At 44.3% G+C, this 22,899-nt stretch overlaps 1 protein-coding gene and 1 long non-coding RNA gene across 7 annotated transcripts in view; one reads left to right on the top strand and one right to left on the bottom strand.

Moving 5' to 3' along the window:
- RUNX2 (RUNX family transcription factor 2) overlaps positions 1 to 22,899 on the top strand; it is a 316,951-nt gene that overhangs the window by 61,502 nt on the left and 232,550 nt on the right. For 5 of the 6 annotated variants that reach the window (XM_058662327.1, XM_058662319.1, XM_058662333.1 and 2 more), the window contains exon 3: positions 21,049 to 21,413. In XM_058662327.1, the coding sequence (XP_058518310.1) occupies positions 21,049 to 21,413 (365 nt within the window). Of the gene's footprint in view, positions 1 to 20,422; positions 21,414 to 22,899 lie in introns of those variants that run through there. The other variant, XM_012928449.2, reaches the window with a different exon arrangement.
- On the bottom strand, positions 1,158 to 22,399 carry LOC131480023 (uncharacterized). Its single transcript, XR_009245214.1, has 3 exons — positions 22,100 to 22,399; positions 8,556 to 8,731; positions 1,158 to 1,718 (listed from the first exon to the last, which is right to left on the bottom strand). It is a non-coding gene; the product is annotated as an uncharacterized LOC131480023 (long non-coding RNA).

Genomic DNA, 22,899 nt, shown 5'->3' with positions numbered 1-22,899 from the left:
TTACCATTCTGTTATACTGTTAGATAATGCCAGGGAAGTGCTGGCTATTTACACTATTATACTATATGCTAACATTTCATTGTGTTTATCTTCCTCTCCACAGATTTTTGTTTACCTATTGAAGAGTTTCTTTACTATCTCATTTGCTTCAAAACAATTTACACATATTTTTGCCTCTTTTTAGCTTGTGTAATTCTTAAATGGAAATGAATATAAATGAGGATTAAGAGGAAATTTCCCCTTACAAACTGGCAAATTTGGCAAACTGCCTTATACTAAACTTGTAGTTGCAAAAATCATAGGTTACCAGTTGGATTTGGAAAGGTCAATCCATATTAGAATGTTATCCAGAGTAAGTCATTTGAAAGCCAAAGTTTAAATAGATAAGTACAATTTTTTTTAAAACCTTGAGATGATTTGACCAAGTTGATTAAATATATATTATTGTTTGATGTGTATTTTAGTGAACATTTTACAGATGTTCTTTCTAAAATTCCAAAGCTAATACTTTTGAAAGTATTTTTAAAAGTCTTGGTCTGATCATCAGTGCTTAAATATCTGATAGATCTTTCTGGAAAAGCAAAAAAAAGTATATAAGTTTTAAAATAATATCTTTATTACATAAATGGCAAATATTTTGATTTATCTATGCAATTTTAAAAAGTAATGCACACAGGACATTTTTCATAATGTTATAAACTCAAGAATATCATCACAACATTTACAGTAAAGATCCAAGTGCATTACATAAGGTGTACCATTGACACAAAAACATGATTAAACTGTAATTTGTTCATCTTCAATTACAAATAGACTTCAGCTGTATTCTTCAATACTTAAAAATCATTTTGATCTTCCTTTTAATTAATAGAAGTGTGTTTAATGAAGCAGACCAAACTTCCATGATCACATCTTCTTCATCTACTTTTATTCAAACTAGCATGCACTGCATGAAAGCCTATGGAGATTCACCAATAACTAAAATAGACAAGGTGTCATGTGGATGAGACTCTACCATAAATATGTTTGTGAGTTAGTAAAAGAGGGAAAGCAGTTTATAAACAAGCAAATATGCATCAAATGGTGAAGTATTGAAGAAAAGGAGGGAAAAAAAACCAACAGGGAAAGGAAATAGGCAGCCAGTCTGGTCCAGAGACCACATCTGGGATTTCATAAACATGGTCTCAGGACGGTCCTAGGGAAAAGAGCTGTCAGGAGTGGGCATTTGGAACACTGATTGTCCTTGGGACACTTGCATCTCATGTGGAATATTTGGGTTTGAGTCTCAGCTCCACACCACTTGCTGAAAATATCCACTTCGGATAGCAGAAGGTAATGGCTCGAGTAGCTGAGGCAGACCCAGGTCAGGTCAGTGCTCCTGGCTTCGACCAGACTCAGCCCTGACTGTAGCCAGCAGTCTGTGCCTGGGGAGTGAGTCAATGGGTGGAAGGGCTCTTTCTTAAATAAAATGAAAATAAACTTACAAAAGGGAAAGCAAGTGAACCCTACAGATATCCTGCAGAGAAAAATGTTCTCGGCCATGTGCACGCACTCACCTTGAAACACTCACACTCCACAGTGTCTCCGTTTCCCAAGTCCCTGCCTCTTTGTTCTCCCCCCTCCATGGCCTTCAAAAATGTTTCTTCTCCTTCTCTGCCATTATGGAATCCAACAATGTAGAAACAGCTTTCTGTCTTTTTCCCTCCAACAGACCATCCCTGTGAAAAATGTGAATTAGTATTTAAAAACAAACATTCATGCAGTTGAACAGAATGTGCAGTTCTCAGGATGTCTGTCAACATGTTAGACTCCCACATAATTGGCCAACCTGTTAACTGAGAGGAAATACACAGGGGCCAAACTTCACTGTTTGACACAAAAAGGATGTGAAATTTTATCTTAGCCACAGGAAGATTCTCCACGTTCCAGAGCCAGATCATTGACTTTTGGAAGATTAGATTTCAATGCTCTCTTCATGAATGCATTTCAGGAAAAGTTATGGTATAGACATGAGATCAGATAGGCTAATGAATTATGGGTTTATGAGCCAGCAAACTTGAAAAAGATTTTTAAAAGTCATCTGAGTAATTCCCAACTCCTCCCCTCTGCTCCTGCCATAGTGAAAATCAGGTCACTGGGAAAATTTCCATTGAGAGTTCTGGTCTATCTCAATAGTCCAATTTACTGAACTGATTTGAAAGAACATTAGCTTACTAAAATAGTACTTTTGTGCTTATACTCCTATTGAGAATTCTTTTTTTTCACTCAACAAATTCTGCAATGATTATCAATTAAATTCTTAAGAAAATCTTACTTGTCTATTGAAGCTATGGCCTTTATCCCCACCTGTATAGTAATATCTGGAGCATTTATTTGGCAATTAAATATGAACTATCATCCCTCTTTAGAATTACACACACACACCCACACACACAGTCTTAAAAGATGTATTTACTTATTTGAAAGGTGGAATTATTAGAGAGTGAGAGATATGTCTCTGTTGGTTTATTTCCCAAATGGCCCCACTGCTCAGGTCTTTGCTAGATGAAAGCCAAGAGCCTGGAATGCCAGTCAGGTCTCCAGGGCCCAAGTATTTGTACCATCCTCTGCTGCTTTCCTAGACATATTGGCAGGAAACTGGGTTGGAGCTGGGGCAGCTGGAAATTGAACATATGGAATGCTGATGTTGCAGGTGGCAGCTCAACATACTGCACCACAACACCAGTCCCACATGTACGTATTCTTTCACATTTCATTAGCTGTCCATTCAGACTGTCTCTACCACAAGGTCAAGAACTGGATATCAAACAGTTTTGTACCTTTGATAAATCTGTGTTTAGTTAGGCACTACAGGTGACTTGTGAAGCTTGTCATTGCCAGCTGTACACATCTCTTTGTAACCTAGGATTTGTGTTATTAGTTTGGTAGCCTAAAACTAACTTGGATAGGAACATCTATACCAAAGTATTGCTAAGTTCCATAAATAAGTATGCTGGAATTCATGTCTAGCTTTACCACTTACTAACTGCATGATAGCAAGATAACTCTGCTCATTTCATTTTCTTCATTTAAAAACGGGGATTTTAAATTAGCCATTTTGGAAAAATGCAAAGTGAGTGTATGGAGGCATTTAGAAAAAGCTTTGGTACATATTCTGTCTTCAGCAACTGATAGCTTGATTTTTATGAAAGCATCTATGTCATTCACACATTGTCTTGTGTTCTGCAAAGCTCTCAACACTGCGACACAATCACACTTTGTCTCTGCAGCATTACTTTCCACAACTCCTCAGTATACCTCTTTTGCTATCCCAACAGACTCCTCTTAACCTTCCTCTCATGCAAGGGAACTTAACTATTGGTAGAAATCCCTCTGTCTAGATAGTACAAAAGAAATGATCACTGGTTAAGAGACTGAGGCTGTACTAGTCAGCGGTTTGTTCCGGTATCTCGATTTTTCAGATCATAGTTGGACCTGTTTTCCATAGAATCAATGGAAGAATGTAAGACTAGCATATATTCAGATTTATTGTATGTTAATTAGATTTTGCAGATCAATTTTCATAATGCTGTTATATGACAAATTATTGATTTATTTCTTACTACTATAAAAATCCTTTTGTAAATAAAATTTGTGTAATTTTGAATTCATTGCTGCTTATACTCAGCAATTAACTATTGATTTTTTTCTTTAACTGGTTCACATTATATTTAACCAAAAAATTTCATTTCCCTAATTTCTTGATTGAACCAAATGAAAATTTAATAATGTATAATAATTCTAAAGTGGGCCCAGCGTGGTGGCCTAGCGCCTAAGTCCTTGCCTTGCATGCACCGGGATCTCATATGGGCACCATTTCTAATCACAGTGGCCCCGCTTCCCATCCAGCTCCCTGCTTGGTGGCCTAGGAAAGCAGTGGAAGATGGCCCAAAGCCTTGGGACCCTGTACCTGCATGGGAGACCCGGAAAAGGCTTCTGGCTCCTGGCTTCGGCTTGGCTCAGCTCTGGCAATTGCAGTCGTTTGGGGAATGAAACATTGGATGGAAGATCTTCTCTGTCTCTTCTCTCTTTATATCTGACTTTCCAGTAAAAAAAAAAAAAAAAGTAAATAAAATAATCTTTAAAAATAAAAAAGAAGATTCTAAAAGTAATAACACATTTTCCAACCAATCTCCAGCCCAACCCAGCACTGAGAAATGTGTGTTTTAAGTTATAGATTTTGGTATTCAGAATCATATAATTGTATTTTTTAAACAATTATTTATTTGGGCCCGGAGGCATGGCCTAGCAGCTAAAGTCCTCACCTTGAACGCCCCGGGATTAGAACCGGCGCCTCCACTTCCCATCCAGCTCTCTGCTTGTGGCCTGAGAAAGCAGTCGAGGATGGCCCAATGCATTGGGACCCTGCACCCATGTGGGAGACCCGGAAGAAGTTCCTGGTTCCTGGCATCGGATCGGCACAGCACTGGCCCGTTGGGGCTCACTTGGGGATGAATCATCGGATGGAAGATCTTCCTCTCTGTCTCTCCTCTCTGTATATCTGACTTTGTAATAAAATAAATAAATCTTTAAAAAAATAATAAAAAATTATTTCTTTGAAGGCAGAGTTACATAAAGAGAGAGATCTTGCCACTGTTGATTCACTCCCCAAACAGCTGAAATGGCCAGGGCTGCGCTAGATGAAGCTAGGGGCCAGGAGCTTCATCTGTATCCCATGTGTGAGTGCAGGGTCCCTAACACTTGGACCGTCTTCCACAGCTTCCCAAAAGCCTTAGCAGAAAGTTGGATTGGAAGTGGATCACCCAGTTCTTGAACTAAAGCCCATATCGGATGCTGGCATTGAAGTTATTGGCTTAATTCACTATTCCAAAAAACCTATCCACAATAGAGTTTTAAAAAATGCTTCATTAAATGAATAGTATAAAAACAAAATTATTTACATTACTGGGTATAAGGAATAACTATCATAAACACCCGATTATAAAATAAAACAGTAAATCACCTGTGAAACCTTGATCTGGTCTTTGAACAAAGGTAACCACAGACTTGAATTTGGAGTTTATCATTCTCCTGATTTACTTTATAACTTTACCAAATGTTAGTGTCTGCAATATATGATTTGGTTATTCACATCATTTACTTCTCATAAATGGAATCACATTTCACTAGTTCTTCAACAACTGGCTGGGTTTTTCTTTCTAACTTTCATTTTTATTTGAAACACAATTTATACACAGAAATATGTGGCCCTTGAAGAATTTCCACAGGTGAATACATTCATTTAAGCTGCACTGAGATTGAAAACACAAAACAATACACATCCTAGCAATTCTCTGCTTGTTACTTTACAGTCACTGCCCTCCTTTCTGTGTGGGGTGACTACTATCTGTGGAAACATTTCCAGTTCCAGTCTTACAATACTATTACCATCATAATGCATGACTGATGAAAACAACACAGTTGTATTTTAGTTTTCCTTCAATAATTATTAAATATGAAAAGTTCAACTTTCTTTGGAAGTGCATCTTTCTAGGAGTAGAATGAAGTGGTTGTGTTTCTTAGTGTACTGACTGTGTGACAATCATATGATTTGTGCCTGGGGACCCTGAGTAATCGCAAAGGCAGGTAAATATTATGGAGGTATCTTTGCGTTTGTGAAATAAGAAAAGCGAAATGCAAAGGGAGAAAATGGGAACCCTAGGCAAATTTGAAGGCAGATCACTTCTAGGAAGGAGTATCTATTATTTAAAGGACTTGGGAACCAATTCTCATAAAACTATCCTCATGGAGAGTTTTATTCCTGCCAGGGTACACTCACCCTGAGATCATGTGGAAAACTGCCTTGGTGCAATGATTGTCTTTAAGAACATTAAGATAACTAATCCTAAAATTCCCTAACCAAAAGACTTTCTGACCAAACTCAGATGCTCTTATTATGGAATTTAATGAGTTAGTTTAAAACAGAAAAGTATGAGAATAGAGATGACACAGGTTAATACATGTAGGATAAGGTACAGGCAGGATGGAAGGTCTACACAGCCTGATACCTGAATTAAGCAGAGTGTATGCATTTTACCTATATCTGGTGTGTCAGTCTTTTTTTTGATGATGTGGCTGCAAGGCAGGATTTAGATTTCAGCACTAGACCTCAGCGCCTGAAGCCAGTAACACTTTTCTGCTGTGTACCTGGCCACTCAGATTGATAAGCAGCTATGGGGTTTAGTGGCCAAGGACACATTTGCTAGGATGGATGTTATCAATAAGAGATCAAGTGTACATTTTATGAATATTAAGTATCTGATAAATCTTTAGCATATGCTTAATAGCTGGTGTTCTTGGTCCTTCTGTCCCTCCTTGTTGAGGTTAAACCCATACATATTATCTCCATTATGTCTAACATGCTCAGAAGCTAGTAGCTGTTCTATTTATCCTTTGGATATATTCCTCCTATCTTCACAACAAAATGAATCTATTTAAAGATTTATTTATTCACTAGAAAAGCAGAATAACAGAGAGAGAGAGAGTGAGCAAGCAGGGGAAAGAAAGAGAGGGAGCAAGAGTTAATGAATTGAGAAAGAGTGAAGAGGGAGAGGGAAGGGGACAGAGACTCTTCCAACCTCTAGTTCATCCCCGCAATGGGCACAGCAGCTGGGATTGGGTCAGATTGAACTCAGGACCTAGGAATTCCATCCAGGTCTCCCACATGGGTGGTGGGAACTCAAGCACATAAGCTATTATTTGCTGTTTCCCTGGTATATTAGGAGGCAGATGAATTGGAGGTGGGATAGTGGGACTCAAATAGGAAAACCAAAATAGGATGTGGCACCTCCAAGTGGAAGTTTAGCCTGCTATGCCATAATGCCTGGCCCTGCATTACATCTGGTTGGAAAACCACCACTGGGACAGGTGCGGACATACTGATCCCCAACAACAGCGACTGAGATAGCTGAAGCTTCACTCTCCTGACTCTAAGCACAACTTCTGATTTCTTTCTTAAGCTAAATTAGCTGAAAAGTAAAGAGGCAGAGTGGGAGAAACTTGAGGTTAGGGAAAGAGAGAGCTTCCAGCATGGTGCACTGCCCATATGGCCACAAGAGTCTGGAAAAGTCAAGGGCCTACAGCGCTATCCTTGTCTCCCATGCGGTTGGCACAAGCCACAGTCCTTGAGCCATCATCTGCTGCCTTCTGGACCTATCAGCTGGGTTGCAAAAGGGACAGCTGTGTCTCCAATATGATATGCTGGTGGGTTTGCAAGTGGCAGCTTAGCCAGCTGTGTCACAACACTGCCCCCCAACTTCTCATTGCTTTACTGCAAAATGTATATGAAATATTAGCATGTTTCATGCATATTGTAATTAGCATGATACTTAGTCATGGCAGCACTAAGTTATAGAACATATATTTCAACTTTACTAGGTCAGACTATTGTCCCAAGTCTTTCCTCCCAATTCACATCATTTTAACAATCATTTCTTGGCACTTGCTGTCTTCTGATCATTATTTCCAGCAGTGAGGAAGAAAGATGAATAAAATTTATCCCAATCCTTAAGGAAAGTATACTCTATATGAGAAACCTATACATGAAAAAAGAATCCAGTTCATAAGTGCAATAATGGAGGTAAGTACCAATTGTTGCAGCACTTACAAAGAGAGATGGAAATATGTCCAGTTTGGTACAAAGGATGTTAACAGATGAACAGTTGTGATTTTTCATAAGACAGTTTTGTTTTCAAATTTTGGTGCCATTTTTAAAAAGCAGATTTATTTATTTGAAAGGCAGAGTTCCAGTGTGAGGGAGGATGAAGACAGGCTTTTTGGTCATTCACTCCCCAAATGCCTTCAATAGCCAGGCTTGTCATGGACCAGAAGTAGGAGCCTGGAATCCTATCTGGGTCTCCCATAGGAGTGCAGCGGATCAAGTGCCTGGGCCGTCCTTCGTTGCTCTCCCAGTTGTACCAGCAGGGATCTGAATTGAAATTGGAGCAGTCAGGCCTTAAACCTGAGCTCATATGGAATGCCAGCATTGCAAGAAGTAACTTAATACACTGTGCCACAATGCTGGCTTTGGGTATCATCTTTTTAAACTCTGAAATCATGATTCTGTGTTGATAATCTGAGAAGACCAGGGCATGAAGGGATTTAATTTTATATGAGAGATGATATAGAACCACTAAAGAGTTTTAAGGAATGCAAACAATGTGATTGGAATGTATTATAAAAAGAATGCTGAAGGCAATGTGAAGAATGGGGATTGAAGTGGGCAAGAGTGGAGGAAGGGAAACAGGTTAGGGGTCCTTTGTAGTTGAGATTCCAGATGAGAAAGGTCTAACATAAGACATTGACAATGAATATGAAAAGAAACTAGACATGACTATTTTCAGGATATAACATTAACATAATTGGGTAATGGAGAAGAAATAGAAGATGATGGAGGAGATAACAGTTAATCACAATAGCCAACGTTCCACCTAGGGGAGTATATTCACTCATCTAATGAGTTAATATATATCAATCACTTGCTGTATGCTAGGCCTTTTGTTGATTGTGGGAGCTACCTATAGCTATCATGTTACATGACTCCAAGGGAAACTGTTCATACGAATTGTATATGGACTGGAGTAGGAATGATACTCCCTGGTCTTCAATGGTGTGGTTGTGGATGCTCTGTGAGCCAGGCCAATGTAGTTCTTCCTCTTGTGGAGCTCAGTCCTGTGTCCAGTGGTGCCGTTAACTAGGATGGAGGAAAAATAATTGCTGGGTGATGCGTCATGGGATCATAAATGCTGCCTTTTGCCTTTGTCTTTGTGTGTCTGAAATAATGAGTTAAGAATACTGGATATATTGACCTTGAAGGGTTTGTAAAAATCTCCAGATGGAAATTTCTAGGAGGCCATGGGATACATTTGTTGGGAGCCCTTGTTAAGAGTTTCATAGTGAGTTGTTTAAACAGGCTTGCAGCCAGTATCCGTCCCATTTTGCAGCTCTATTCGCCTAGGATGAGTATGTGATCTTGTTGCTGTGCTCCTGGAAGGAAGTTCAAAGGGAAGAGACCATTCCTCCAGTCCAACATACCCCTTCTCCCCTTTTCATTTCATGCAATGGCTTCAAACTATATACTCTCCAACTAAAAAGTTTAGAAAATTGAGCAACTCATATTAAGAATATCAAGGCCGCATAGGTTTTTCATATAGAACAATTTCAAGGGTGAAGTGAATGAGCTAAAATGAATTCATTTTTCTTTTTTCTTTCCATACATGTCTAATAAAGATGACTGATGGAATATTTAGACTTTAATCTATTTAGATGTATGCCTCTCCTTCTTTTTTCAGTGACAAGTGCAAAGCAACTTTCCAACTATTTTTCTTCCAGTTTTGTAATTTTAATACTGACAGGAAGAAGCATTCTATATAAAGTTTGGCTTTGAACTTGAATGTTTTTGCCAGATTTCTGCCTAGAGGGAATTTTTATGGTTGAGTTTGTAAACGCTAGCAAAACAAAGTTAAAAATTGAAAGGCTTTCAATTTTTAAGGCTGACTGTAAGATGAGTTATGCTTTTTATGTATTATACTTCTAGCAATTTCTTTTTCTGAATTCAGTGTTTCACAGTTTTCCATGGATTCCTATAAGAAAAAGGTATTTATTTTTTTCTGAATGAGTATCATTAGCATCAGAGAAGCTGTGATTAAATCATGAATGGCAAGATGTAACAGACTAACACTTCAGCTAGTTTCCATGTTTATAGTCATGGACATACCATAATAATTCCCTCAGTAAGAATGAACACCAGTAAAATAAGTTAAAAACAGAAAAAAAAAGCAGATTCAATAAAATAAACCACATCCAAGCAATCCTTAGAATAATAAGCACAGGCGGAATGCATCAGATGAAGATCTAGAAAATTTCATTCAGTTTAATTTACTGTAGGATTTATTTCTAAGAATCAGTGAGTTTAGTGTCACCCGATAGGATTTTAGATTTGTTGATTATCCACGTGCATGCAAATCTGACTTAACTATTGAGGCAGCTACTTAACTTAAAACTTGGTAAAAACTCTTCTGTATATATGAGGAGGATGATTTTAAGATGTGTGAAAGAGTCATGCTTCAAAAAGCTCAAGAATCGCCCATAAAGGTGAATGTTCAAACCTGGGCAGCAAAAACCATAGAATGCTAGAGATTTTACTTAGGGAACAGAAGTAAATATATTGCCTGGAGTAAAGATGTGCATTAACAGAAAAAGAATTGTATTGATAGAAAGACTACTGACCATGTCAGCTTAAATATATATATATATATATATTATTATTATTATAAGGCATTTTTTCACAGAGAGAGACTCGGTCTTTCATCTGCTAGTTCACTCCTCCAATGGTCACAATGGCCAAAACTAAGTTGACCTGAAACTGGGAACCAGGAGTTCCTGCCAGTGTCCCACATGGGCACAGGGGCCCAAGGCCTGGGACCACCCTCCACTGCTTTCCCTGACATAACCAGAGAGGGATGGGAAGTGGAGCAGCTGGGACATGAACCAGTGTCCAAATGGGCTGCCAAAGCTAGCAGGTGCAGGATCAGCTGGCAGCATGCTGATTCCAATAAGCCTGTTTTTTTTTTTTTTTAACATTTATTTATTTTTAGTGGAAAGGCAGATATACAAAGAGGAGGAAAGACAGAGAGGAAGATCTTCTGTCCAATGGTTCACTCCCAATGTGGCCGCAACGGCTGGAGCTGAGCCAATCCGAATCCAGGATTCTCTTCCAGGTCTCCCATGTGGGTACAGGGTCCCAAATCTTTGGGTTGTCTTTAACTGTTTTCCCAGGCAACAAGCAGGGAGCTGGATGGGAAGTGGAGCTGCCAGGATTAGAACCAGCACCCATATGGGATCCCGGCACGTTCAAAGACTTTAACTGATACTTTATTGCGCCGGGCCCCAATAAGCCTGCTTTTTAAAAATGTCTTTTCATTTTCCTGTTTTTGTCCCACGTTGCTGCAAGTCTACTTTCTATAATGACACCAGTGGAGAATACTTCTTTCAAATGCTTGTAAAGATTTGATAATGGAACCCATTTCACTCATTGAAAGAACTATGTAATTAATTTAGTAGCAAAGACACCATGCTTACAGAAATGAAAGTTTCTAGGCCCTAAGAGTATTCTGCTTGCAACATGTGTAAATAAAATTGAAGATAATTCTAAAATGAGTGAAAGCTATGGAGAAGGCACATATTTCATCTTTTGAAAATTACTTAATAAACAGATGATTCGCATCTTTGCTGCCAAAGAGTGATAACTGGTAAATCTCTCTCTGTTTTACACATACACACTCCCAATCACATAGGTCAACTTTAGTTATATATGCGTGCTGCTGATGCCTCAGTTGGTACTGAAGATTTAAAATGCTGTCTTCTGTGGAATATGGATTGATTGAAAGTTGTTTTTTGCTGTTAGTAATGTGCAAGAAAACGAAAGATGTTGTTGGTGAAGCAGGGAGGTTTGAAACATCTGTAAGTTCTGCTTACCTTGCTGGTAATACCTCTGGCAGGACCAAGGTTAGGATGAAATGAATAAAGCACATGCCTTGGGTGCAAAACTTAAGGAGATTTCAAAAATCCTAGTATTTAAGGTCATATTTCAATACTGCATACTTAAAAATAAAATTTAACACCCCAGAATTTGTGATTAGCCAATGATCAAAAATTTAAATAAAGACCAGTGAGATATTTGGTGCAATGATTAAAATGTCACTTGACCTGCAACCCATATCAATGTGCCTGGGTGATGGCTCAGACATTTGAGTTCCTGCCACCAACATAGGAGACCTGGACTGAGTTCTGGGCTCCGGCTTTTCCTGGCCCAATACACGAGCACATGGGGGAAATGAGCTAGTAGATTCAAGCTCTCTTTCTCTTCCTTTCAAATAAACAAAAACAAATGAATCTTAAAAAGGGAAGGATTCCAACCTGTATTTGTATGACTCTTCTGTCCTTGACCAGAGAATCTTCTTTTTATCTCTGCTACTCAGACCAAGTATGGTTATGGGCAGGGATACTGGGGCAGGGATCAGCAGCATAGTTTCTAAATTCAACCCGAATATTCTTTTAAATGTACACAAAGGTAGAAATTGAGGTACTAAAGCCCTATGTGACCTAGCTACAAGCAGCCTAGCTGCCTTTATTGCTCTAGTACATTACAATATTCTCATCTAGACAGCAAATAGAATTAATTTTCCCCCTCCTTGATTTAGCTCAGCATTTTCTAAAAATATTCAAAGACCTTTAAACTACTTTGGAAGCAATAATTATGTTTGTAAATCCTGTATTTTAGATTCTCAAGGCGATTCAAGATGTATATAGCATAGTAAAAAGTGGGAGAAAACTGACAACATCAATTTATTTGATTTAATCCAGTGCTTCCTTCACAATTTTATTTTGTATTTTATAAAAAAAGACTTATTTATTTGAAAGGGAGAGTTACAGAAAGAGGAGAGACATATGCAGAGAGAGAGAAAGAGAGAGGGAGAGAGAGAGAGAGAGAGAGAGAGAGAGAGAGAGAGAGAAAGAGAGTTCTTCCACCTGTTGTTTCACTTTCCAAATACCCATAGTGGCTGGGACTTTGCCAGGCCAAAGCCAGGAGCTTAGAAGAGTATTTCGATTTCCTAGGTGAATGACAGAGGCCTAAGTACTTGGGCCATATACCGCTGTTTTCCCTGTGTATTAGTGGGGAGCTAGTGCAGAAATGTAACAGCTGGGACTTGAACTGGCATCCATCTGGGATGTCAATGCTGCAGGCAGTGGCTTAACCAGCCACATCACAATACCAGTCCCTCAATTTAATTTTGTTTTTTAAAATTTTTTATTTGTTCATTTAAGGGAGGAAAGAGAGGGAGGCAGAGAGGCCTGGGGTGGGGAGAGAGAGAGAGACAGACAGAGAGAGAGAGAGAATGTGTGCTCCTCTCTGCTGTTGCACTACTCCAGTGCCCACAAACATTCCAGGAGCTAGGAACGTGGAATACAAGACTATGTCAGGAATCCAGTTACTTGAGCCATCTCTGTTGTCTTCCAGAGTCTGAACTGGCAGGAAGCTGGAGTTAGAAATCTGAGTATTGAACCCAGCTTCTCCCATATGGGAGACTGGCTTCTTAACTCTAGGCTAAATGCCTCTACCCCAACTTCTCCTTCCACCCCCGCCTATTTCATACACCATAGCATTGTTTATCTCTGATTTCAGCTACATTAGAGTAGCAATCATCTCATTTTGTGTCCCTCTTTTCCTTGGTAGCAGAATCTTGCTTTTCTGCTCCTGCAAGCTATCTATTCCCTTGCCCTGGCCCTAGCTCTCTACCACATCCAGTCATGAGCAGCTGATGGGTTTTTGAAGTGTGGCATGTTTAATGGAAGATGTGAGGGGAACTTTTGGGGCAAATATTCACTGGTTTTAACCTATGCTTTATAATATCTCTACTCTCTTACCACATATTCATTTCTTTAGCATTTTAAATGTGTATTTACCATCCCTATCAGGTGGAGTTAAACCATTCAATAGACGTGATGTTAGAAATGCTCTTATTATACAAATTAAGGGGTTTAAAATTGACAACACAAACAAGAACATCTTAGGTGCCAGGAAATGGAAATCTTAGCATAACAGTTTGGATTTAATGAAGAGAGAGAAATCACACAATAATTTGAACAAGTAACATTTGATATAGACAATAACGGGATTTGGAGTAATAAGGAACTGGCTGGCTAGGAATACGTCAAGACAACGTTAAAGAATGTAGGGATAGAGGCATCCACTTTCCCCAGCGTTGACATGGAACAAGCCAAGTGGAATTCTTCCCCTGGTCTCTGAGACCCACTCAGGCCTTCCATGGCCTGGACTCGCTGGATGGCAGGCAATGTGTACTGGGTCAGTGGACAAGGCTGCAAGTCTTCCAGCTCTGGTTCTGTGGAACGCTCCTCCAAAGGAAGCGTCTCAGCAGAGGCACGCTGCTACAGGCAATACAGGGTTGGGGGTGGATGAGGGAGGACTGGCGAGGTGCTGGGGGCTGCTGGCTAACATCAACCCTAGGATGCTGGCCCCAAAGAAACCAACCTCACTTGGAGCAGCTGGACCTTAGGAATGATGTGTGTGTTGTGTGCGAGTGTGTCAGTTGCAAGAGAAGCTCCTCTTGCTGTACTGCAGAACCCAAAGAGAAGGGGAAGCAAATTCTCGTCCCCCTGCGACGCTTCTCTAGCGCCCCCTACTGGCAAAATATCAATGTTGGCTGGTAAGGAAACAACTGAACAGGCCCAGATCTATTGCCCCAGAGCAAGTAGTTAAGGTGAATCTGGAGCTGAGAGGAAGTATCCTGATAACGGATACATCTAGGGAAGAAAAACAGTGACTGGTAGTAACGTACTTAAGATACTACCATTAAAAAAGAAAATTCAAGAGTCACTCTTAAAGTAAAAGATTTATTTGAAAGGCAGAATAATAATGAAAGAGAGAGAGAGAGAGAGAGAGAAAATATCTTCAGTGCCTTGGTTCATTCCCCAAATGACCACAATAGCCGGGACTGGGACAGGCCCAAGCCAGGAACCCAGAACTCCAACTAGTTTCCCATCTTGGAGCAGGAGCCCAAGTCATTAGGCCATGATCTGCTGCCTTCTCAGGCAGAAAGTTGAGCAGCTGGGATTTTATTGGAACTCATATGGCCTCATGGGATGCTGGTGCTGCAAAAGGCAGCATACCCCACTAGGCCACAACCTTGGCCCCAAGAGACCATTTAAAGTTGGAAAAGATGAAATAATTATGCTTATAGGACGTGATTATGGATAGATTAGAAGAAAATCCTTTGAGAAAACTCCAGTAAAGGCAAGCTTGGGGGGGACACACTCAAAGGAGAATTTGTATGTCTGAAATGCAGACGAGCAAAGCACTTAAAATGGTGTCCTGTGAAGGGCATCTTGTGGGACTGCAGCTAGTAGGACTAACTTGGACTCTTGCCTTTATGTTTTTTTTCTGTTATATTTTCCTTTCCTCTCTGGTTTGTAATTCAAATTTCTCCCACTATATAAATGTTGATTTTTTTACTTTGTAACATGGGCTGAGAGTATTGCAATTTATATGTATCATCCTGATGGCAAGATATAGACAGGGAAGAAAAGGTTTAGGCCATTGCTCCAAAATCTTATGGGAAATTTTGGGGTCTTGGACACAAGAATTGTAACTGGTTGACATCTTACTGGGTAAGTGAATTGATAAAGGAAGAATGAAATACTGTGTGGAAACCTTGAATTTTAGGGTCTTCTCAGATGGTTCATTGCAGGCCTCCATGCACTATTACGTGTAACTCCCATTGCTGCTCAGAGATGAATGCCAAGTGCCAAAGCCAAACTTCCAGAAGGCTGATTCCAAAAAATCAGCTTTGATTCTTGAACTCTTCGGTAATTAATTAGGCCCTCTTTAGAAATTCTCATAGTTTCTTCCAGTAACTAGGATGCTATTTAGTAAGGTGGTATTTGAGCTGAATAAATTGGATACCTCTTTAGACAGTGGCATTCCGGAAGAGCAGTTAGATAGCTGCTCCATAAACATGATTCCGAAAGGTCATGTGGCAAGTGTCAGCTTTTTTATGACAACCCTGTACTCTCTTAAAAGGACCTGGAAATGGCCCAGGGGAAAGCTCAATAGAACAACAAGGAGTGGTTTACGATGCTAAGTCCTCCACTACAAACATTTCATCTCTTGTTACAGCCATGCAAATTGTTACAGGTCTGTTGGCAATGGGAAATTTACTGAGCTTCAAACAAATTAGAGTTCTTAACTGGGTAAAAACGAAAATGCAAAAAAAAAAAAAGTGTTAGAAAGCTCTGAGACACTCAAGTTATGACAATGAGTTCTTAAAAGTGTATATAGGACTTGTGAATATATTGAATACCGGAAAATTGTTGGTTTGCTCATTTGTATTGCATGTGTTAACATGTGAAAACCAGATAGAATAAAAACCTATTAAAGTCTTACCTCTTCAGTTCAAAGTACATGAGAATTTCTTACTCTTTTCTCATTTATGTAATTAATATGCTCCCACTGTGTTTTAAGGATAAGGGAAGATGCTGGCTTATGGAGATGTGTTAGTTATTCTTAAGGAACTTATCAAAGTGCATTAATTCCTCATTCATCTTTTTGTTTTGTCATTTCTAAAATTAGTAAGCGAAAAACATTTATGTAAGGTATTAACATGTGTTTCAGAAACAAGTATGTTAAATTACATATTCTTCTCTTTTAAAGAACTAATCCGAACTTCAGACACACTTCAGCTCAATATTGTCTTTGATATTTACTCTTTTCTGTCTTCTTATCTTCTAGATCCCATGTCTCTTTCACTTTAGGGGAGGAGTTGGCACACTTTTCCTACAAAAACAACAGTAAATACTATAGGTTTTTGGGCCATATAATCTTTGTCAATCACACAATGCTACTGTTCTAGGAAAGGCACTCACAGATAATACACAAAATTTCTAAATTCCATAAATCTTTAGATTTAGATACTAATTTTGCAGATACTGAATTTTGCAATGAATATCATTTTCAAATACCTTGGTTATTATTCTTTTACTTGTTTTCAGCTCTTTAAAAATATAAGAACAATCTTTAATGTGTAGGTTGTGTAAAAACAGGCATTAGGCCAGCTACATTTCAAGCCTTAGGGACTCATCAATCTGTCCATAATTTTCCATTGGTTGCCTCTATTATTGATAATAACATTATTTTACAGGGTTTTTTTTAAAATCCCTTCTACTTTCAACTGTTAAAAAAAATAACTTACAACACTTAGATCAGGAAACCAGAATGAAAGAAACTGAGGTTCTGGTCCTACTTGGAGAGTTCCATTTTTTGACTAGATAAACTCGATCACTTCATTATCATACCCTGTCTGGAAAGTCAGAATGTTCAGGTGTGGTTATTAAACAGTTCTACTAAATGTTAAAGCAGAGCGAGCAGGAAAACACACTTGTATGTTTCAGAGCAGCCATAGTGTGTGCTGTTTCCTATGCCACAACACATAAGTGAAAAGATGAGTATTTCTGAATTGTGACAGAGAAGAAAAGCTAAGCCTAAGGGTGAGATCGAGGGGACTGAGCACAAAATACCAAGCCTCATGGTTTTCCTATGTGCCTACTATTACAGGAGAGGTTTGGTTTAGGGGGTCTGTAAAAATGTTTTCTTCTTGAAGTGTAACACTCAGAGCCAAGACAGTGTCAGTTCCAGTTGAGAGTGTGAATGTTCAGCAAGAGGATATTTTAAAAAGGAGACTGAAAATCTTCTGTGCCAGAGACCTGAAACGTTGTTAGGGTATTCAGTGGAAAATTTCATTTCCACATTATAAATAACTGTAGGATATTTTAAGGGATCCAAGACTAGTAACTTCCAAGAGCTGCTTATATTAGTTCCACTGAAATGTTTAATGGAGGGAGTATGTGAGGAAGGCTATAAAGCTGAATTACCGGATATGATTAATTAAAATAAATAATCTCACCATTGATTAAATTGCCCTTAAAATCCCCAAACATTGAGGCCTGCACATTTTACTACACACCAAGGGAAACAAAGGACAAACCAGCGACTGAGAAAGAGTAGAAGTGTCCAAGATGATTTCTTAAATTTCAACAGCCCCGGGAATTCTTATTCAAGAAAAGTCCTTGTGGTCAATGCCTGCAGCTGAAGTACCGACTGCTTCTCACTGGAGTCCCCTGCCCCCTGAATTTTCTGAGAGGAGGACAAGACCAGACCACAAGGTGCCCATCACCCATCCTAGAATTTCGATTTCCCTTCAACCACAGAAGTAATCCATTTCCTGCACTCCTCTGCAACTTGCGGTCCCACACGTTAAAAGACAAAACACGCCAGAGATCTCTGTTAAGAGTGGCACAACGTGCCGCCAATAAAACTCCAAAGGGAAAGCGCCAGGCTTGTGTCCCTACGGAGATACGAGGGTGCTTGTGAGGGCATGAAGCTGGAGGAGAAAGGATGACGCCCCCCATCCCTCCCCAGTCCCCCCCCCCCCATGTTTTCTTTTTTCTTTTTTTCAGCCGCGGGGGCAGTCAATCTTTCCTTCCCTGAGGCTAGGGGAGACGTGTGCACGCACCAGGCGCGGCCGTGCCCGGGGTTAGAGCTCTCCCCTGTGACGAAAAAGATAATTAAAAACCGCACGCGCAGGAGATGGCTTCGTTGGGTCGCAGCGCTTCTGGTTGGTCCAGATGAGTAGCTTCTCGAAGCCCCGGGCCGTCCCGTCCCGACCCGCAGGCCAGTAGGCCGCGCGGGAGGAGTAGCTTTGGATGTGGGTGTCATAACGGGCGTTGCAGCATCGCTGCTGAGCGCCACCGAGGGTGGAGGGGGAAGAGGCGGCCTTGGGAAGGCCGACCAGGCGGGAGGGGCGCGGCCAGGAGGCTTCGGTCTGAGGTGGGATTTGGGGGAAAAGGTGGGAATGTGGAAAGGAATGTGGATTAAGGGAAGGACGAAGGTGGCATTTACAGTCGAGGCTAGAGAAAGGAAAGGTCAAAATAGACCCCAAGAGAAAGGACGACAGTGACCCGAGAGCTCCATCGTCACCCTGTGAGAGCGCCAGCTTGGTGACCTCCTGAGGCTCCACCTGAGCCCCAAAGCCTGGCACACAGCCCTAAGACCCAGGCAGTCCTGGTGTGCAAGCCTTCATTTTGTGCTTCAACTGGGTTCCCGAGCCCCAAATGGCTTCAGGACCCCCTTCCTGCCTGCCTATTCAAGGGCATAGACCCGGAAACCCACACTTGAAAAGGAAAAAAAAAAGTAATAAAACCCACCCTGTAGAAGGGTCGTGCCAGGTCGCTACCATAGGGAGGGGAGTGCTTACCCTGAGCAATAAAAACACCAATTAATGGAAATGCGATGATTTTAAAATAAGATGGGAGGAGGTGAGTGACGACGCAACTATCTTATTTCCTTAGTGCACCAAGAGGGAGGCGTGCTAATCTTTAATAAAATCACTTATCTCTGTGTCAGCTACCCTGTTAGGGTTCTTTGAAACTCTGACAACTGGTGATTCTGTTTGCAACGTTTTCAGGCTTTGCAAGGCTTATAGGAGCTTGAAAATAAACAAGAAACGCAGCAGCACGCGGCGGCACAGAGGGTGCGGCCCTGCGCCTGCTGTTTGCGGGCGCAGCAGCCTCCAGCTCATTGCCGGCTTCTGCGGGCGCCGCACATTGTTTTATTTGTTTTGAAGGCTCCGAGCTTGAGGCCAGTCGGAGACACCCACGTGCTTCTGACTCTCATCAGCGTAATGATCGCTTTAGCCAGAGTCGTGTCTATATAAACCACAAAAACCTAATCATTAGAAATCCCAGCCTCCAAAAACCACATTTTAGGTAAAAACTGCCGCTTTCCCCCTGCTCACTCCTTCATCCTCTCAACCACAACGTTTTGGGGGAATCCAAAGTCGCTTTTTAAAACCCACTTTAGGAAAGAAATACATAAATAGTCATTGAAGCATTTTGCATTTTTATTTTGTATTTTTAACCTATGTAGCTTTTACTGTAGCAGCGGAGGGTAAAAAGAGAAGCCAGACGTAGGTTTAGAATCAGAGAGGACCTTAATAAGATTGAAATTTATAGCACCTTCCCGGAGTTTTCACCCCTGCAGGAATTTTTGCCACTTATTTTAATCACCAAGCTGACAGTTCCCCAGTCTTTAAGAAACTCATCCTTGTTTTTCTGAGAATGACAGAAAGGAATATAAAAGGGGGGGAGGTGCTCAGCCATTCACTTGAGTTTCTAACTAGGGACATCCACCGCCCCCCTTATTTTTGGTGTCACTTAAGACAAAAACCCAACCAAATCCTTCTAAAATCTTTCTTCTTCCCGGGAGCCGCTCGGGCAGAGGTGGGGGGCGGGGTGGGGGGCGGGTGAAGAGTGCTGAGAAGTCGGCACAGAAGCTCAAGAATTTTCCTTCCCCCTCTCCTGAAGTTACCACGAAAAAAGAACAACAGTCAGATCAGCCGGCAGCTCTCTGACGGCTCAGCTTCCAGCTCGTCCGACCCCGAGGGGGGTTCCTAGTTCTGGGGGTGGGGTGGGGGCGCGCGCAGGAGGACGCGACCAGCCGGGATCGCCTCCGACCGGGTCCCTGGGAGCCGCCTCCTCTCGGCTTGGGAAGCTGCGCGCGGCGCGCGGGGGGCTCCTTCTCGCGCGGCCGGCGGGCGGCGGCAGCGGCAGCGGCAGCGATTCGCGGGCTCGAAATCCGTTGCCCCGAGATCCGCTGCCCGCGACTTACCTCCTGGCACCTCGAAGCGCGAGGGACAGGGGGAGCTTTGCAAATAGCAAGAGGGAGTGGATGCGAGGAGGTGGCGGTGAGGGACAGAGAAGACAAGAAGGGAAAGGAAGCGGCCGAGCCCGGGAGCCGGGCCGGCAGCCGCCGCGGGAGGGATCTGAGCGTGCCGCCCGCCCGCGCGGGGGGAGCGGCGGCCGGCGCGGAGGAGGCGGCGGCGGCGGCGCGGGAGGGCGGCGGCGTGGCCGCCTGCGGCTGGGTAGCAGCGCGCGACGCGGCGGTGGCGGACAGCGCGGGGCAGTGCCGGCCCCGGGGCTGGGCTGCTGAATCGACTCGGCTCCACCGCTGGACTCGAACTGGGAGGGGGCGCCAGCACACCCCGGACGCGGTGCCCCAAGGGACCCCACTCCACGCTGCAAACTCAAGTCCCTTGCCTCTCCGGGCCAAACACACCCCCGCGCCCGTCCGCAGCTGCCACCTCGGGGGGGCTGTTCCAGAGGCTCTGGCACCAGATCTGCGCCTCCGGGTTTACTCCCTGCTCGCAACCCCAACTGCGCCGCAACGCCACCACTTGGCCCCCCTCAGACTCCGCCGGGCAGTCGGCTTCTACGAACTTGATTTCTCACCTCCTCAGCCCCATCACCTCCATCCCTTTCCCACCCCCCGTCTCGCCTCCACCCCCCCAATTTCCTCCTCCTCGCCCCTCATTTCCACCCTCCTCCCCCTCCCCCGGCCACTTCGCTAACTTGTGGCTGTTGTGATGCGTATTCCCGTAGATCCGAGCACCAGCCGGCGCTTCAGCCCCCCCTCCAGCAGCCTGCAGCCCGGCAAGATGAGCGACGTGAGCCCGGTGGTGGCTGCCCAACAGCAGCAGCAGCAGCAGCAGCAGCAGCAACAGCAGCAGCAACAGCAGCAACAGCAGCAGCAGCAGGAGGCGGCGGCGGCGGCAGCGGCGGCGGCGGCTGCTGCAGCGGCGGCCGCAGCGGTGCCCCGGTTGAGGCCGCCACACGACAACCGCACCATGGTGGAGATCATCGCCGACCACCCGGCCGAACTTGTCCGCACCGACAGCCCCAACTTCCTGTGCTCGGTGCTGCCCTCGCACTGGCGCTGCAACAAGACCTTACCCGTGGCCTTCAAGGTAAGAGGCTCTACGGCCGCCCCCCGCCCCCGGCCGGGCCCCGCGCAACCTGCCCGCCGCCGCCTCCGTGCCCCCGGGGGGCCGGGCACCTGGACGTCCTCTGAGACCTCTTGCCGTGGCGACTCTGACCCAGGGGATCACCCCCTTCTCCCCGGCTGCCCCCTTCTCCCCGGCAGCCCAGTCGTGCTCGGGGAGTAGTCGCCGCGCGCGAATTCCTCCTTCGCCCACCTGTGTCCGCTGCTGCCAGGACCTCTACCCCAAGCCCCCTTGACCCATTCGTCACCCCGCCAGTCTCCCAGCTTCCGTGCGACCCCACTCCTCTGAGGCGCTTCCCCTCCCCCCAGGAGCCCTAAAGTGTCCACTGTGCCCCGCCAGCCCCACTCGCTGCACCCCGCCCCCTGCCCCGGGCAGTCTCCAGGGACTCCCGCGTCTCCCTCCCTGGGCATCCCGGGGCGCCGGGGGCTCGTGCCTCCTCTATCCGGGATTCCAGGCACTCGCAAGCCCTTCTCTCCCAAACACGGGTCTCCGCATCCCCTTGCTCTGACCCGCCTGATGCTCAGCGAGCCCCGGCCCCTCCCGGGCTCGGGCGGGCGGGGGGCGGGGGCGGCGTTTGCGGGGTGCTGGCGACCCGCACCAACGTCGGGGGCTGAAGCAAGCAGCTGGGGGCGACGCGTGGGCCGCGCTACCTGAGCTCTGGAGGGTCGCGAGCAAACCTGAGGGCGCTGGATGGGGGCGTCTGCTCTGCCCGCCGACCCGCGGCAGCTCCCGTTACCGGGGGGGAAGGCGGGGCCACCAGGGTCTCCGCGCGCCCTGAGGCGGGGAGGTCCGGCGTCCGCGGCGAGCGGGGCCGTGGCGTGCGGGGCGGCCGGGGGCCGGGGTAGGGGGCGGGGGCTCGGCCGCCTCACGGGCCGGGACCGAGCTTGTCCGCCTGAGAGGGATGAGGGAAACTCGTGAAGTACTTGCGTTCGTCCGACTGGAAAACTGAGGTGAAATTTTGGACGGTGTGTTTTTGTTATCACTTGAGTTTTGGAGGGATTCAAAAGCCTGAAGACCACTCGTGCTTCTGGAGAGGTCGCGGCGCGGGCGCTGAGGGGTCGAGTCGCGGTGACCCGAGCGCGGCCTCCTCCGCACCGCCGGCCCGTTAGTTGGAGGGCGAGTGTGGCAGCCGCTCGGCAGGTACTGCGGGTGTAGGGTCCCGAGGCGCTCGCTAACTCGATCCAGATTTCCCGGCGGAGCCCTCGCCAGGGGGAGACGCGGAGCCCCGGGGCGGGCGCTCCCTGGCAGCACCTCTCCGGCTGCCCACCCGGCCAGGCCAGACCTGCGCGGGGCCCCACGGGCGGCGAGCGCGCTCCCCAGATTTCACAGCCTTTGCTAAAGTAGGTGGGCCTGGCCCCCTGGGCTGTGGGATCTGTAGGGAGCAGGGAAGTCAGCAGAGGCCTCCCGGGAGGAAAAAAAAATACTGAAAAGGGAGGAATCGTGCCAACCG

Source organism: Ochotona princeps, chromosome 1 (genome assembly GCF_030435755.1).
Source record: "Ochotona princeps isolate mOchPri1 chromosome 1, mOchPri1.hap1, whole genome shotgun sequence".
NCBI lineage: Eukaryota > Metazoa > Chordata > Mammalia > Lagomorpha > Ochotonidae > Ochotona > Ochotona princeps.
This window is presented reverse-complemented; position numbering and strand designations above follow the sequence as displayed.